The 17,742-nt window shown below is 42.1% G+C and overlaps 1 protein-coding gene across 2 annotated transcripts in view; it reads right to left on the reverse strand.

The window, feature by feature from the left end:
* Positions 1 to 17,742, reverse strand: part of CACNB3 (calcium voltage-gated channel auxiliary subunit beta 3) — a 184,394-nt gene that overhangs the window by 157,770 nt on the left and 8,882 nt on the right. Inside the window, exon 1 of one of the 2 annotated variants that reach the window (XM_075199645.1) lies at positions 7,510 to 7,667. The exons of the other annotated variant lie outside the window; for it this stretch is intronic. Within the exon in view, the coding sequence (XP_075055746.1) occupies positions 7,510 to 7,551 (42 nt within the window). The 5' untranslated portion in view covers positions 7,552 to 7,667. Of the gene's footprint in view, positions 1 to 7,509; positions 7,668 to 17,742 lie in introns of those variants that run through there. 2 annotated transcript variants of the gene reach the window in all.

Raw genomic sequence — 17,742 nt, forward strand, 5'->3', positions numbered from 1 at the left:
GAGCTTGGAGGGCATCTATGTCCAGGAGAGGGAGGTTCAGGTGTTAAAGGAAGTCATGTATGTCGATTGGGTAAGTCTGTGGAGTGTTTGGTTCACCTTTGAGATTACAGAGGCTTGCATAGTATTTAGCAAATAAATTGGCAACGTATCACGTGTTGGAAAATTTTAAACCATCAGGGCTAGAGAGGAGGTGGATCCAATTCATTGCCTGTTGCCCCTGGAGTTTCCAGGCCAACATTCAGCTTGCTTAGTTTCCTGTCGTGTAAAACTTGTGGTGGAGGCGCGACAAAGCAACATGGGTGCGGGTTAGAAGGTGATATTGGAGTTGTTGTCTAATTTGAGTCAGCTCATTTTTCACCGCAAGGGAAGGGGGGGGTTTTATTACGAGATTTCGCAAGCTTAGTTTCCAGTCCTTGTAACAGGAAGGCATTAACTTTAAAAGTCTTGCTCCATGTTTTGTATTGCAATCCCCTGAATGACCGCTTTAATGGCACATCATTATGTGAATATAGATGTTTTGTCAGGGGAGTTGTTAGTAAGGTAGTCATTGAGTGTTTCTTGAAGGGCAGTCTTACCCCCTAGGAACGTGAGAAGATAGGCAGGTAGTCGCCATGGTCTAGGGGGAGAGGTTAGGGCAGATGGTGACTAGGACCAGAGAAGTGGGGCATGGTCAGACCAGGTAATTGTGAGTAAAGAGAGACACTGTTCTATCCTGGTTCTCATCCTACCTCTGTAATCGCTCTTTCACTGTTAATTTCTCTGGGGCCACTTCTGCTCCGCTTCCTTCATCAGTTGGAGTACCGCAAGGCTCAGTGCTAGGTCCTCTGCTGTTCTCTATCTATACCGCTTCTCTTGGAAATCTAATAAATTCCTTAGGATTTTAGTATCATCTCTATCATCATCATCACCATTTATTTATATAGCGCCACTGATTCCGCAGCACTGTACAGAGAACTCATTCACATCAGTCCCTGCCCCATTGGAGCTTACAGTGTAAATTACCTAACATACACACACACACACACACACACACACACACACAGAAAGAGAGAGAGAGAGATAGACTAAGGTCGATTATTATTTTTTTTGATAGCAGCCAATTAACCGACCTGTATGTTTCTCTATGCGGATGATACCCAAATTTACCTATCCTCTCCTGATATCTCGACATCTGTGTTGTCCCGTGTAACTGACTGTCTCTCTGACATATCATCTTGGATGTCCTCTCGCCACCGCAAACTTAATCTTTCTAAAACAGAGTTAATAATATTCCCACCCACCAACAAGAGCATACCTGACATTTCTATCTCTGTTGATAACATGACCATAACTCCCACCCCACAAGCTCGCTGCCTAGGTGTAATCCTTGACTCACACCTATCCTTTGTTCCCCACATTGACTCTATATCTAAATCATGTTATATACATCTAAAGAACATTTCCAGAATTCGCACATATCTTACGCAAGACACTGCAAAAACCTTAATTCATGCACCTATCATCTCCTGCATTGATTTTTGCAATTCCCTCCTTAGTGGTCTTCCCCAAAACAGACTCAAACCCCTACAATGTATTTTGCACACTGCGGCAAGACTGATTTTCCTTGCAAATCGTTATTCCTCTGTTGAATCACTCTGTATGTCTCTAGACTGGCTGCCTGTTTTCTACCGAATCCAATATAAAATACTTTTACTAACCTACAAGGCCATCAACAAAGCTGCACCAACATACATCCCCTCTCTTATCTCAAAATATCTCCCAACTCGGCAACTCCGTTCTGCGTCTCTCATCCAACCTCATTACATCCTCCCATTCCTGGTTACAGGACTTTTTTCGGGCTGCACCCACTCTATGGAAGTCTCTCCCTCGCACAATAAGACTGTCCTCTGGTCTACAAACTTTCAAGCGTTCTCTGAAAACCTACCTTTTCAGACAAGCTTATAATATTCCTCAACCACCCTCTTAACCTAACTACCTTAGCCTATTACTACCCGTTACACAATTTCACACAAGACAACTACCCCCTGACCAACATTGTTGTGTGACAGGATTATTTAGCCTATAAGTCACTTTTACCTTTGCAGCCTAGCTGGGCCAAAATGCAAAATGTAGACTTAGCCTTAGCCTCATGTGTCAAACTCCCATTGTCCCATAGATTGTAAGCTTGTGAGCAGGGCCTTCTCACCTCTGTCTGTTTTACCCAGTTTGTTTATCAGTTTACTATGTTTGTCCCTAAGCACTACGGAATATGTTGGCGCTATATAAATGATGATGATGATGATCTAGAGTGTTGAAAGGACAATTTGTCAGTGAGTGTCAGGTCAATCCTAGAGTAGTTATGTGCTTGCGAATGGTAGGTGTCGTACAGGTCATAATCCGCTGCGGAATCCGAGGGAAGGGCCTGTGGTGTTGGTGGGTAATGCAGTGTCAAGAGGGTAGGTCTTATCCAGTCAGGAGTCTAAGACTAAATTGAAATCTCCCATTAAGATGAGGCTACTCAACCGAATTTTCTGTATTTCTTTGAGGACACCTTTTAGAAAAGGTATTTGTCTGGAATTAGTGGTGTAGAGGAAGACTAGCGTGACCAGCTTGTCATCTAATTGACCTGTTAGGATCAGAAATCTACTCTTTATCTTCAATCTTTTGGTCGAGGTTAAATGAGATTTTGGAGCCAAACAGGATAGCTACAACATTACGTTTAATAGGGCTGTTGGCCGAGTAGCAGGTGGGATAGTAATTATACCTAAAGAAGGAAGCCGCTCTAGAGCAGAAGTGGGTTTCCATATATGCTCCATCCGTACTTTGCCCTGAAAAATGGTCACACACATATGTGACCATGCAGATTTGCATGATTCTGGCACATACGCCTGCTTTGCGCCTGGAGTAGTGTAATGGTGAAGGGAAGGGGCATTCTTGTGATTGACTGTTTGCAAATGCTCTGATGACAATGATAGGTGCTTTCTTTTTTGCACCTGCAGGGGTGCCAGTGGGTGACAGTATGGTATCTAGTGGCTGGGCCCTCCTCAGGGACCAGCCACCTTCCTTCATGCGGCCATGGATCTTATGATCCGTTCCTCACTCCCTTCCTTTCCCTATGTGTGACTGCTTACTTCTATCCCTGTCACTGACACATGTCACATGGAACGTGCACCACATGACCAGCGCCGGATTAAGGGAATGGAAGCCTCTGGGCTAAAGGGGCCTCCATTCCCCCGTTAGGCCCCCCCCTGTGAACCCCCCCACCCAGCGCTTACCCCTCTGTTCTCCTGTGACTGTAGTCCTTCCACAGCACGCTGTAAGCTCCTTACTAAGGAGATATCGTGAGAGTGAGACTACGAGTCTCACTCTCACGATTTCTCGTCCGTAAGGAGATTACTGAACACCGCGGAAGGACTGCAGTGACAGGTCCAGCAGCATTGATCGGGCCGGGGGCGCCCCCGCACCAATCAAAAATGCCGCTGAGCACTTACAAGGGCCCCCTGGATGCCCGAGGCCCCTAGGTTGTAGCCCAGTTAGACCTCGGGTTAATCCGCCCCTGCACATGACAGGTGCCATCCCATGTGTGCAAGCTGCAAGAGAGGTAGACAGAAGTCTGTGCCTTTCCAACACAGCGCAGATGGACAAGGTAAGTGTGAAGGAAGGGTTTTGTTTTTTAATATAATGTGGGTGGGAGGTAGGCTATTAACTTAATGGTTAAGTAATTGTTTAATGGCCACTATTTTATTTGTGGGGTAATGGTGGCGCTATTTCATTTCATAGTGGGGTCTATTAATTTAAGGTTGGGTGATGGGACCTTTAATTTAATGCTGGGGTGGTTTAAGAGCTATTAATTGAATGTTGGGTGAGTTTGGAGAGAATGAGGGATATTTATTAAATGTGAATATGAATTATTTAATATCGGGGATGGTTGTGGTAAATAGTTATATTTATTAAATGTAAATGCTATTCATTTATTGTTTTGGACTGAGAAAAAATAGATTTTTTTTACTATTATTTTATTTATTAAATGAGAATAATTTAATGTTAGGGCTGGAAATTTGTCTATATGTCAAATCAATACTATTAATTTAATGTTGGGACTGGTTGCAGGAAAAGAGGCCTAATTTTTAAATGTGGGTGCTATTGATTTAATGCTGGGGCTGGTTGGGGATTTCTAAATTTCATGTACCTGTTTTTTTCCAAATAGAGTTTCCTGCATTCCAGGAGCCAGACTAGCAGCAACTGAGCTAAAGACACCAGCAGCCGCAGGTAGTGAAATCTGCAAGAACAGGTAGGAGAAAGTGGACAGTCTGCCAACTGTCCTGAATCTGGTGGCGCAGTCCAGGTGACTGTCCTGCTTAGTCAGGATTTGGTCCGACTGCACGGACAAGTCCGAGGTATGTCCGTATGTGTGCATCTAACAGTAGTACACACAGTACTGAAATGAAATCATAACAGCCATATTAAACCACAGGTGTCCTCCCGTCTTAAGTACCCCAGGCCCCTGAAAGCCTTAATCCAGCTCTGCATCAGGCCCATAGTGCACATTATTCATGGGCTATTTTATGGTTCTAAAAAGGGTCACCTCTAAATTAGTTTCTGGCTACGCTAATAACTGTTAATTTTATGATGCAGCAAGACATGAAGCTAATTTAGTCATTAATTACACCCATAGTTTATTAAGAAATGCTTCTGCTGATGTGTTCATATAAATTTAAGTAGCATATCTGAAAATTCGAAAACTGTCCATGAATAGAAGCTAAGTTGTCTGTACATTACTATTTCCATCTATTTATATAGCACCAACATACTCCGTATCACTTTACAATTGGGAACAAACACAATAAAAAATCAATACTAGGTAACAGCAAACAAAGAGGTAAGAATGGCAGAAACACTATCAGTAACATAGGCCAACACAGATACATTTGGGTATCATTCAGGTGATACTGAAATCCAAAGGAACTTATTCATTTTCCAAGAGAAATTTTAAAGATTGAGAAGAGGAGAGGGCCTAGGACCAAGCCTTTTTGGTAGTCCAATTAATAGAGGAAACAAAGTGGTGGTGGATCTAGAGAAATAAATATTGAAGGATTGGTTTGAGAAGGAGGATGAAAACTAGATTTTTTTTAATATTCCATAAGTGATTTATTGTCCTGGACATTCTTTCATTATGCATGATAGCAAAGGTATGCATTCACCACTACTATGGTGGAGCCCAAGCCCCTTCTACTGGCACACTAGGTACCAAAGCTCTACCATCATCCAAGGGTATTAGAGTTGAATAAATAAATATTACTAGTAGATCTCTTAAAGCTGTCTTATCAGTGTCACTAATGTCCTCAATTAAGATCGCAAGTACAAACAAGACTTGACAAAGAATACAAACTGGTCCCACACATTTAATAATAACAATAATAATAATAATAATAATAATAATAATAATAATAATAATAATAATAATAATAACAGACTGCGGCCCCAAGACATGTATTATCACTATCCACACGGTAGCGGTTTTGTGCAACACCAATGCAAAAAAGTAAAATACAACCCAAAATCATTTTTTCAAGACCTTTGTAGTTATCCTAAAAATTCAGTTTTAAATAATATAACTCGAATTTTAAGTTCAGTAATCATTTAAATAGCGCCATTTTACAACATTTTTAATGATATGCATTTGAGATTTGGGGCTAGATTTACTAAGCTGCGGGTTTGAAAAAGTGGGGATGTTGCCTATAGCAACCAATCAGATTCTAGCTTTCATTTATTTAGTACCTTTTACAAAATGATAGCTAGAATCTGATTGGTTGCTATAAGTAACATCCCCACTTTTTCAAACCCGCAGCTTAGTAAATCTAGCCCTTGGGGTTAAAAGGCAAATCTTCTATTTTATAAACTTCCAATCCAAATTAAAATAAGGATGCTACATACAATCACAAATCTGACATCTTCATTACCACAACCTGGCATACTATGTCATGTTAAATGCTTAAGGGGGAAAAATGGTTTCCTAAAATCACTTAATTGAACAGGGCTCCCACAATCAACTGTTTTGTTGGTATTGGCAATATGGTTCAGCCCTGGCCTTAAAATTTTGACTTGTAGATTGTCATAAAATAAAAAATAAAAAAATGGATAAATAAATAGTTCAGTTTTCAGAACACCACATTCCCAGTGATCAGCTGAGCAAGACAACATGATGATGGTCTGGTGTCAAATCAAGGGATGAAGGTGAAGAAACATATTATTAGCTGAAATCATTAAGCACCAAGTCAATTAGTTAGAAAAATGGCAGTGGATAGATCATGAATGGATATGGTTAGAAAATCCATAGTTAACAGTTAAAATAATTCAACAGCATTGTACTGTATCAGCTCAATCATATCTCTCCCAGAGTCAGTCATGCTTGATTATTATTCATTCTCTATTTCTGTCAATCCTATATACAGACTACTAAATCAAGTTAATCTGCGTCATATCTCAAAGCACTCTGTCATCTATCCCTTATCACATTGTGATTCACGTGTGTACTTACACACACAATATAGATAGATATATATATATATATATATATACACACACACACACACACACACACACGTTCGTATGTATGATGTCTATGTGTGCTCAGGTTAACCTCAGGATATATATATTATATACATACATATGTATAAATACACACACATATACATTCATATGTATGATGTGTGTGTGCTCAGGTTATCACGCCAGGATATATATTGTATACACACATATATATATTCGTATGTGTGCTCAGGTTATTACTCCAGGATATATATATATTATATACACATATGTATAAATACACACGCATATATATATTCGTATGTATGATGTGTGTGCTCAGGTTATCACCCGAGGATATCTATAATATATACACACATATGTATAAATACACACACATATATAGATATATATTCGTATGTGTGTGCGTGCTCAGGTTGTCACCCCAGGATATATATAATATATACACACATATGTATAAATACACACACACACACATATATATTCATATGTGTAATGTGTGTGTGTGCTCAGGTTGTCACCTGAGGTTTATCTGACACACTCATTAACCCTATATTTGCTAGGAAGGGCAATTAGTCACCTCAACAGCCTCCACAGAAATGCTTTACGGAAATCCAGTGTTTTTTTCCTCCTAATCCTTTGCACTAGAATTGATCTATCTTTTTCATATACCATTACATCAGTTTGTACCCCCTCAGTGTCACTAACCAAACATATAATTACCTCATTGATGAGGTTGATTTTTGTGTATGCGCTTTTATTATTTTAGAAGACTTTCCATACTATTGTTTACCCTGTCTTGTTTAATTTTCGTTATTTAGCTCAAAAAAGGAAAAGCTTTTTAAAACGCTCTATGCACGATATGGCTCATTGCACATCCCGAAAAGAGAGCTCTGTTCCATAGATAAAATTCCTTTTCAGCCCCCAAACACATCAACCCCAACCTTCCCTCCAAGGCAGTGAAGAAAGGCAAATGGTTACCTCATTCAGAAGAAATGTGGCACTGGAATCAGAAAAAGACATAGAAGGGGCATATATAGCCCAGAGCTGCACTCTCAAAATCTTTTTTTACAGCAAAGGCAGACTTTGCATCCTCTGTTGATCTGCCTCGCTGTGTTCCAGCTCTCCATCACCCAGGCACTACACTTCCCTCCCTCTATTCCATTCACTCCTCCTTCCATTTCTCTCTCATTTCAGGTCCACCTCTTGCTGCTACAATGTGGTTATAATTATGGATCTATGGATATCTAAGTGCTGAATAATTGTATTAATGTCTTATGGCAACAAGCAGAAAAGGCTTTTCCTGTATAGTCAGATACACAAAATGGATTTTGCCGTTTTTTTTTCTCCTTGCACAAAAGCACTGCCCCTGGCATAGAAGTGTTTGTGCTTCTCCTGTGATGCCACTCAGAGACCAGTGGTTCTATGGCTGGAGGCAGTACTGGATCTTCCATTCACAATGGTATCATTCAATTACAATGCTTATTTCATTCAACTTAAATGTATCTTCACTTTCTATAATATGACGGACAGAAATTTTACTTGCATCTGAATCATCATATGAAACAAAGTTATAGAGTAGTGTAATTCAATGCTGTCAGCCTAAGGGCCAGATGCGACCCTTCTTGACTATATTTGGCCGTCACTTTTCCTGACAAACTCCATATACTCTATTGCAAGAAATAATTTTTTTGAAAAGTTAGATAACATATATTTCAGAGGTCAATGGTAAACATCAACAATATGGTACATTACAGAGAATGTGAAAGGACAAACTCAACAAACGCTGAAGACCAATGTTTAAGCTGAACAGATATGAGGGGTGGGGGGAGACCAATGGAGGATGGAGGCCATGAAAGAGGAGGATGAGGGAATTAAAGATGTGGAAGGCTGGTGGACTAAGGTCGGCAAAAAAAGACAGAGAGGGCAGCAAGTTCAAAAAATATACAGGAGCCACAAACCCCAACGTTTATTATAGTCTCCAGCCATAGGATAGATATTCTGGTGGAGAGATTATCTGAATCAAAAAAGTTGAAAATGATAGTAGCCAAGCTTGCATTACAGCATTAAGTGTTCAGCTTGTGAGCACAGACCTGTAACTTCCGTGTGGATAGCCCTCCTCAACAGCACTAAATAATATACCCCATTTCGTGAAATACCTCAAAAACATGACAACAATAAATCAGTTTAATCATATAAGCTTAACTGACCAAATTCCAGAAATTAATTAGCCTGTATCCCTAAAAAATTAATGATGGTATTTAAGGGCCTTATACTGAGTTTAACACACACCCATTTGTGTAGCGTAAAATCCACAAGTTTCTACTGTGCACGCCCAGAAAACAAGCTGCACGCGTACATGCACATGCAGTGTTGCACGCATCAACACTTGCGCCTCTTGCAACTGGAGAGTGGCAGAATGGGGGAGGGAAGGAGCAGTTTAATATACAATAAGGGCGTATTCGCTCAGATACAGTGGAGGCAGAGAAGCACAGAGCCTCATATGCACCTATCAAGAGCCATATCTTTGGCACCTGTAGAGGGCAGAGGATGATGACTGTCGCTATCTATTTGTTAGATAGCAACCTCTGATTGGCTGACTGCAAATTAACTTGTGAAGCAGATTGGTGTGTTTTCATTGAAAGTGCATATATTATAGGATTTTGTGAGTGTATTTTAATTATACATTTTTTGCTACTTTTAGTCCTAAAAAGAGCAAATACTAAAACACAGGACCTTGCCTCCTGATTACTGCAAGGGCTTGTAGGATTAAAAAAAACAAAACAGTTTTTATAGTGAACATACTAAATACAACTAGCTAAAATCGAATTTAATACATAAGTGTAAACAAAAAAATGAATTGTAATTCCATATATATAATAAAAGACCAATGTAATACTGTATATATTTAATTATATTACTCAAATGTAAAAAATATGAAATTGCCTAGATTGTAAAGGGGAACCTGGTTATTACATTTCACATAATCATATATAATCATAGCTACACACAGATGGAAGATTGCATAAAATACTGACTTGTTCTTGGCATGAAACCCATTTGGAGGAGTTATTCCATATAAATCCCTTCAGCTTTACTGAAAACATGTCAAAACAGAAGTCCTTCATCAGGTTTAAAAAAACAATATGTAGTTGTAACTTTACAAGTCAGGTTACAATTTTAACCAGTTTTTGTCTATACATCTCCATACCTCCCAAATACGATTCATCTCACTTGGTGTTTCCCACTTCTTTTCCTAATTAATTCACCTGGAATCATTTAAAAAGTCAGTGTGACTGTTCTGTTCACTTCTGGTTGAGGAAAGCTATGATAAAGTTGTTTTTAATATATTTAGACCACATACACTTATTTTTTTATATGCGTTTTAAACACTAGATAAACACATGGAAATACAACACTTAATTCAATCTAGGTTAATTTAATAGGAAATTCACACGAAAAGGGGAGGATGTGTCACAAGTGAAATGGGTCATATAGAATGTATGCATCTGTACACTTCAGCTCAGATAAAATAAGCTAAAATCAGGCAATGCTTAAAGCAGCAATGCAAACACTCACAATTGTTTTAAAGTCCATATTAGAAGCATTTATTAATGTTCTTGACAGAATGTTAAATTACTAGTACATATTATGACTTCACATATTTCTGATTGGGAGCTGAAACAATTCCCTCATTCAAAGTGTGCAACACTGTTCCCTCTAATGTGGGTAATCTTAAAATTATAACGTTAAACATTGAGAGTAGAAGAGAAGTATTGTGCAGGGTTGCACTGAACAGCATATTTTGAAAGCAGCTGTTTAGGGTGGAGATCTCACTGGCTTAAGGAGCACATTACCCAGTTTATTTGGTATTATTTTGCTCAAAACAACTATTTCCAGTTGACTTGTAAGAACGTATGTAGTAGCATAAATTTGAAGGACCAATAAACCTTAATAATGATTTTTTGTTTATTGTATCCTTCCTTTGTGAAAAAGCTCCCATTCCCCTACAACCTTAACTTCGCAGGTCTTCATTTCCAAGACTTGGTGAAGGAGCAATAAAAGTCATCCCTATCTTGCTAAATGTGGGGTTACTATTATAACCAGGGGCAGGCTGGGCTGGGGGGCAGGTGGGCATCTGCCCCCCGGGTCAGTCCCATAGTGGGCTACCTTGGGCTGGGTCACTGGGCCACCTGCATTTTATTTCTTTAAAATGTTCTTAATAGGCTGCTGAGTCGAGTCTTGCCCCCCAGGCTAAAATTTGCCAGCCCTCCCCTGATTATAACTCTGTAGCACTCCAACAGAGGAGCTCTGAAGATACACAATCCCACTTCCTGCCAGTCTCTTCATGTCTGTAGAGCTGTAGAAATGGGGGCAAATAATATATCCAGCCATGCAAGCTGTACTCGCTGGGCTGATGAGCCAAAGCTGCAGACAGCTGTTTATAGAGAAACTGTGTTTTTCCAGCTGGGTTTCTGACAAGTTCCACTCTGATGGAGTGACCAAGCAGTTGCTATTAGTAAATGTCCATTGTGCAATTTTTCAGTGAACAACCAATTCTCTCTTCTTTTGTTTTTTTACCAATTTGTAGGGCTCCACATTTTGACAGACTTTACTGTGTCTGTCTGTAAAGTATGGAACATATAAATCAGGATTTTTAGCCAACCCAAAAAATAGGTTTCAATGATCCATTTCTTTAACAAAACTTATACAAAATCATAATCATATATGAATTAGATTTTAATATCGCATACCAGCCTCTGGACACATAAATAAGAAATCACCGAAGTAGTGGCACATTTCCTTATTACCTGAGCCTGACTTGACAACCCATTCTAAAAGGAACCGAATGTTTCAAATAACCTATAAGAAATAGCACAGCCCTTGGGAAGGCATCTATCTATAAAGTATTTCCCTTAAACTTACGACCAAGCAAATGGATACAAATGCAACCTAAACCATGCTTTAGCCATTAGTACCTGCCTTAGCTATTAATGCTTCCCACATCTTCCAAGCTTATACTCCACATACTACATTAATCCTCATTAAATGCACAGCAGATACATGTCTCCATGTCTGTTTACCTGGTGTCTTGAAGACTGACAACCAGCCCTTGAAAGGGGTTGGATCGCTTTCCTGTCATCTAAGATAGTCCCCAATCAATGGAAACCCACAAAACTTCCATATGCGCTTTCTTCCTTTGACCCCTTCTTCCCTGACTTTGTTTCGCCTTCAATCATCTGCCTATAACATGTCACCATTAAGTCTGCCACTTACCACGTGGCTGTAGCTGGGCTCAGGCTGGAATTACCCTTTGTATATCATTCTACCACTCTATACCCTGGCTTCTTTCATAGTGCCTCAACTTGGCAACCTGCCATCACAACCCAAGTTCTCTGTGTCACCCAAGCTGTAAATGGGACAATTACTCCAACTGAAACTTGAGTCGCACCCATCATAACGTTCCTCTCTTTTGTTAGCAGTCCTGCATTACCACTCTGCCTATCCAAACCTCTAGTACCATGCTATGCAGTACAGTCAGCGGGACCCTGGTGAGGTACCTCGACTAAAAAAGTCGGTTTTGCTGAAAAGGATGCCTCCCTCAACTTCCTGGTTTTCTTTCCAGCTTGTGTCTCAGCACCTAGTGCCCCATGTATTCCTGTGTGTGTGCTATGATTATCTACTCCACCGTATTGTACAAGCAATGTCCACAAAGCATTTCTCAATGTGCATGTGCTTCTACCAGGTGGGAGTCGCAGACTCTCACTTGCGCTGCCGGTTGCCCCAACTGAATTGGCTACCAACCAGGTATCCTTCAAGACTACCACTGTTCCATCTACACCACCATTTCTCCCTTCACACCCAGCAGGTAAGTTAACCACCTATGGATTAACTATAGCTGCAAGTATCTCCATTGGTGAAGAGAAACGACAGCCAACAACAACTTGCACATACAAACACTGAATGATCGTCCTATTTAACTCCTCTTATAAGCACCTACACTTACTACTCTTGGATTCTTCTGAGAAATTGAAGCCCTTTTGTTGCTCATAAGGTTCTTACTGCCCTCAGGAATCCACCATGTTGGGGGCATAACTGTCCTTGTCTGCCCTTTGTTCAAATGGCTTCTACTCACGTTCAGGGACCTGAGGTCTCCATTGATATAATCTGTATTCCAGGCCTCTTGTTACCTGTCTCGTTGTTAGCGGGAGGCATCTTCAGTTCTCTTCTGGTGTCAGAGCCCCTGGATGCTCCACATAAACCAGGTCTTTCATTAGGCGATGACTGGCCTCATCCTCTTCTATGCAACCCAGGGCTGGCTCATCGGCACTCCAAACAAGAGACTTTCTCTCCTAGTACCACCATTTGTTATCACAGTTTCTGACTCACCAGCCCTTTTTGGGAGGCCACACCTGTTGACCCTGCCATTGTTTGTCATTCTGCTGCCTTGCCTTTTGCACACAACTGCGACAACATCCACTCTGGATTTTTTTTCTGAAAAAGCATTTTTCACCAGATAGTCTTCTCCCATTATGCTTCTATCTATCCATCCCCCTTTCCACGTCACTGCTCCAGGTAATAACTGGCAGGACCAGCGCATCATTGCTTTCTGAGTGATCTTCTGGAAAGAGAGGGAGGCGAGCATGCCATTCGCTTTCAACTATCTGTCTGCCCCTGACAACATGTGCTGCTCACCTCTTCACCACCCACCTCCCACTAGGTCATATCTGCCTCCCAGTTTTGCAATATCTGTTAACAGCTACTTAACCCTTATAATGAAAAGCTGCCTATAACACCGCTAACACAGAAGGACCCATGGGAGGCTCCCTCCTGCAGTCATGGCCCTTTGGCTGACACCTCATGGGTTTTCCCATACATTGTGACCACTTTTGTATTATTTGTTCCTTCCTGACTTTGAGCCATGGTCCCTTTTTCCATAAGAAGTGATCAGTGACTAACTCTCCACTTCTCTGCACCCCAAAGGAACCAATGACAATTACGAGAAGGACAAAGGATGCACTTCCTTACACGTGTCCTTACAATCTCAAATCTGATTTCCATACTTAATCTTTGTCCTGGGCTGAAAAAATTTAAGAACTGGCCTGTTTGTTTCCAAATATCTCCAAACTGAATATTTTAGTTCAGCCCATGACTTACGCTTGTCCTCTTCCCTCATTAGATGTTTTGTTCTCATTTCAAAGACTTATGCTGACACTCTATAGACACTATGCTTTATGAGACTTTATCCTAATCTTCCTGGGCTTGATTCACCAAGGCATGCATTCTGAGCGTAACATGCATTTGTTTAAAAATGCATGTAAATCAGATTTGCATACTCCCGAATTCAACAGGGAATGGAACTGAAGATACATGCGCTGATGGATTCAGGTGTAGGTCTGCTGTGCTCTACTACAGAAGGCACTTCAGGATATGTCCAATACCTATGTGTATTGCAAATTTGCAAAAGAAATTAATATTCTGTTAATAATATAGGATGTTAATGTCTACTGAACATAAAATACATTTTTACAGTTGCTCCTGTTTACAAACATGTTCTAGCATGCATATGAGACTGTCATCACTAGTACTCAGGACTTAGACTAGCCCTATAGCTGGAGCAAGAGATAACAAGTAACTGTGCGGTGCCGAGAGCTTGATTTGGACGTGGCTGTGTGCACTTGAGTTTGGCACGCACTTACTGTAAATTGACTACGGACAAATGACCCTTCCCTGCCCCGTTCACTCCCCGAAATTGTAGGCTGTAGTAAGCGTTCCTTGTGCTCGAAGACGGAGCAGACAGGGCTGCGTTTACTGGCGTGTGGTCCCATTCTGGGCATGCACAGAGTGATTTTGTGTACAATATGTTCAAAAACGTCAGATACTTGCCTTGATGAATCAGGCCCCCATGTTTAAGTAGTCCTAAGGACACCTTTTTAGAGTGACTTATTAAATTGGCATTCCTTAATGAAACCCGAAACCACACACTTTGCAACACTCCCTGTACTTATTATTTTAGACCCTTTGCACAGGTTCCTTACTATGTGCTAATAAGGTACAATGTCAGGAACTTCATCTAGCACTGCTGCATTTTTTCCATTTCAGATTATAATCTCTCTGACTGTAAGTAAGTTGGGAGAGATCAGGCTCCTAATCCCTATAACACCCCTGAATTTGTGTCCAGCTCTCCACCTTTGGGTACTTGATAAAAATCAATGTTGTGCATCAGACACTGACAATCTGCAACTGTCCATTTATCACTGCATGGTAAGCTACTGTATGTCACTGCATGGTGAGCTACTGTATGACACTACATGGTGAGCTACTGTATGTCACTGCATGTAAGCTACTGTATGACACTGCATGGTGAGCTACTGTATGACACTGCATGGTAAGCTACTGTATGTCACTGCATGGTAAGCTGCTGCATGTCACTGCATGGTGAGCTACTGCATGGCAAGCTACTGTATTCCACTGCATGGTAAGCTACTGGATGTCACTGCATGGCAAGCTACTGTATGTCACTGCATGGTGAGCTACTGTATGTCACTACATGGCGAGCTACTGTATGTCACTGCATGGTGAGCTACTGTATGTCACTGCATGGCAAACTACTGTATGTCACTGCATGGTGAGCTACTGTATGCCACTGCATGGCTACTGTATGCCATTGCTTGGTGAGCTACTGCATGGCTGCTGTATGCCACTGCATGGTGAGCTGCTGTATGTCACTGCATGGCAACCTACTGTATGTTACTGCATGGTGAGCTACTGTATGTCACTGCATGGTGAGCTACTGTAAGGCACTGCATGGCGAGCTACTGTATGTCACTGCATGGCAAGCTACTGTGTGTCACTGCATGGCGAGCTACAGTATGTCACTGCATGGTAAGCTACTGGATGTCACTGCATGGTCAACTACTGGATGTCACTGCATGGTGAGCTACTGGATGTCACTGCATGGTGAGCTACTGGATGTCACTGCATGGCAAGCTACTGGATGTCACTGCATGGCGAGCTACTGGATGTCACTGCATGGCAAGCTACTGGATGTCACTGCATGGCAAGCTACTGGATGTCACTGCATGGCTACAGTATTCCACTGCATGGTGATCTAATGCATGACTGCTGTATGTCACTGCATGGTGAGCTACTGTATGTCACTGCATGGTAAGCTACTGCATATTACTGCATGTGAGCTACTGAATGCCACTGCATGGCGAGCTACTGTATGCCATTGCATGGTGAGCTACTGCATGGCTACTGTATGTCCCTGCATGGTGAGCTACTGCATGGCTGCTGTATGCCACTGCATGGCGATCTACTGCATGGCTACTGTATGTCACTGCATGGCAAGCTACTGCATGTTACTGCATGGTGAACTACTGTATGCCACTGCATGGCTACTGCATGTCACTGCACGGTGAGTTACTGTATACCGCTGCATGGCTACTGTATGTCACTGCATGGCAAGCTACCGTGTGTCGCTGCATGGTGAGCTACAGTATGTCACTGCATGGCAAGCTACTGTATGTCACTGCATGGTGAGCTATTGTATGTCGCTGCATGGTAAGCTACTGGATGTCACTGCATGGTCAACTACTGGATGTCACTGCATGGTGAGCTACTGTATGTCACTGCATGTTGAGCTGCTGGATGCCACTGCATGGCAAGCTACTGTATGTCACTGCATGGCAAGCTGCTGTATGTCACTGCATGGCAAGCTGCTGTATGTCACTGCATGGCTACAGTATTCCACTGCATGGTGATCTACTGCATGGCTGCTGTATGTCACTGCATGGTGAGCTACTGTATGTCACTGCATGGTAAGCTACTGTATATTACTGCATGTGAGCTACTGAATGTCACTGCATGGCGAGCTACTGCATGCCACTGCATGGTGAGCTACTGCATGGCTACTGTATGTCACTGCATGGTGAGCTACTGCATGGCTACTGTATGCCACTGCATGGCGAGCTACTGCATGGCTACTGTATGTCACTGCATGGCAAGCTACTGCATGTCACTGCATGGTGAGCCACTGTATGTCACTGCATGGTGAGCTACTGTATGCCACTGCATGGCTACTGCATGTCGCTGCACGGTGAGTTACTGTATACCGCTGCATGGCTACTGTATGTCACTGCATGGCAAGCTATTGGATGACACTGCATGGTGAGCTACTGGATGTCACTGCATTGTGAGCTGCTGGATGTCACTGCGTTGTGAGCTACTGTATACCACTGCATGGCGAGCTACTGTATGCCACTGCATGGTAAGCCTCTGTATGTCACTGCATGGTGAGCTGCTGTATGTCACTGCATGGTGAGCTACTGTATGTCACTGCATGGTGAGCTACTGTATGCCACTGCATGGTGAACTACTGTATGTCACTGCATGGCAAGCTACTGGATGTCACTGTATGGGAAGCTACTATATGTCACTGCATGGCAAGCTACTGTATGTCACTGCATGGCAAGCTACTCTATGTCACGGCATGGCAAAGCTGCTGTATGTCACTGCATGGTAAGCTGCTGTATGCCACTGCATGGTGATCAACTGTATTCCACTGCATGGCTATTGTATGTCACTGCATGGCGAGCTACTGTATGGCAAGCTACTGTATGTCACTGCATGGTAAGCTACTGTATGTCACTGCATGGTGGACTACTGTATGTTGCTGCATGGCTACTGTATGGTAAGCTACTGCATGGCTGCTGTATGTCACTGCATGGTGAGCTACTGTATGTCACTGCATGGCGAGCTACTGTATGTCACTGCATGGTAAGCTACTGCATGTTACTGCATGGCGAGCTACAGTATGTTACTGCATGGCAAGCTACTGTATGTCACTGCATGGCATGCTACTGTATGTCACTGCATGGTGAGCTACTGTATGTCACTGCATGGTGAGCTACTGCATGTCACTGCATGGTGAGCTACAGTATGTTACTGCATGGCGAGCTACTGGATGCCACTGCATGGCAAGCTACCGCATGTCACTGCATGGCATGCTACTGTATGTCACTGCGTGGTGAGCTGCTGTATGCCACTGCATGACAAGCTGCTGTATGCCACTGCATGGTGAGCTACTGTATGTCACTGCATGGCGAGCTACTGTATGTCACTGCATGGCCACTGTATGGTGAGCTGCTGCATGGTGAGCTGCTGCATGTCACTGCATGGCAAGCTACTGCATGGCGGGTCACTGTATGT

This window comes from Mixophyes fleayi, chromosome 2 (assembly GCF_038048845.1).
Source record: "Mixophyes fleayi isolate aMixFle1 chromosome 2, aMixFle1.hap1, whole genome shotgun sequence".
Taxonomy (NCBI): Eukaryota; Metazoa; Chordata; class Amphibia; order Anura; family Limnodynastidae; genus Mixophyes; species Mixophyes fleayi.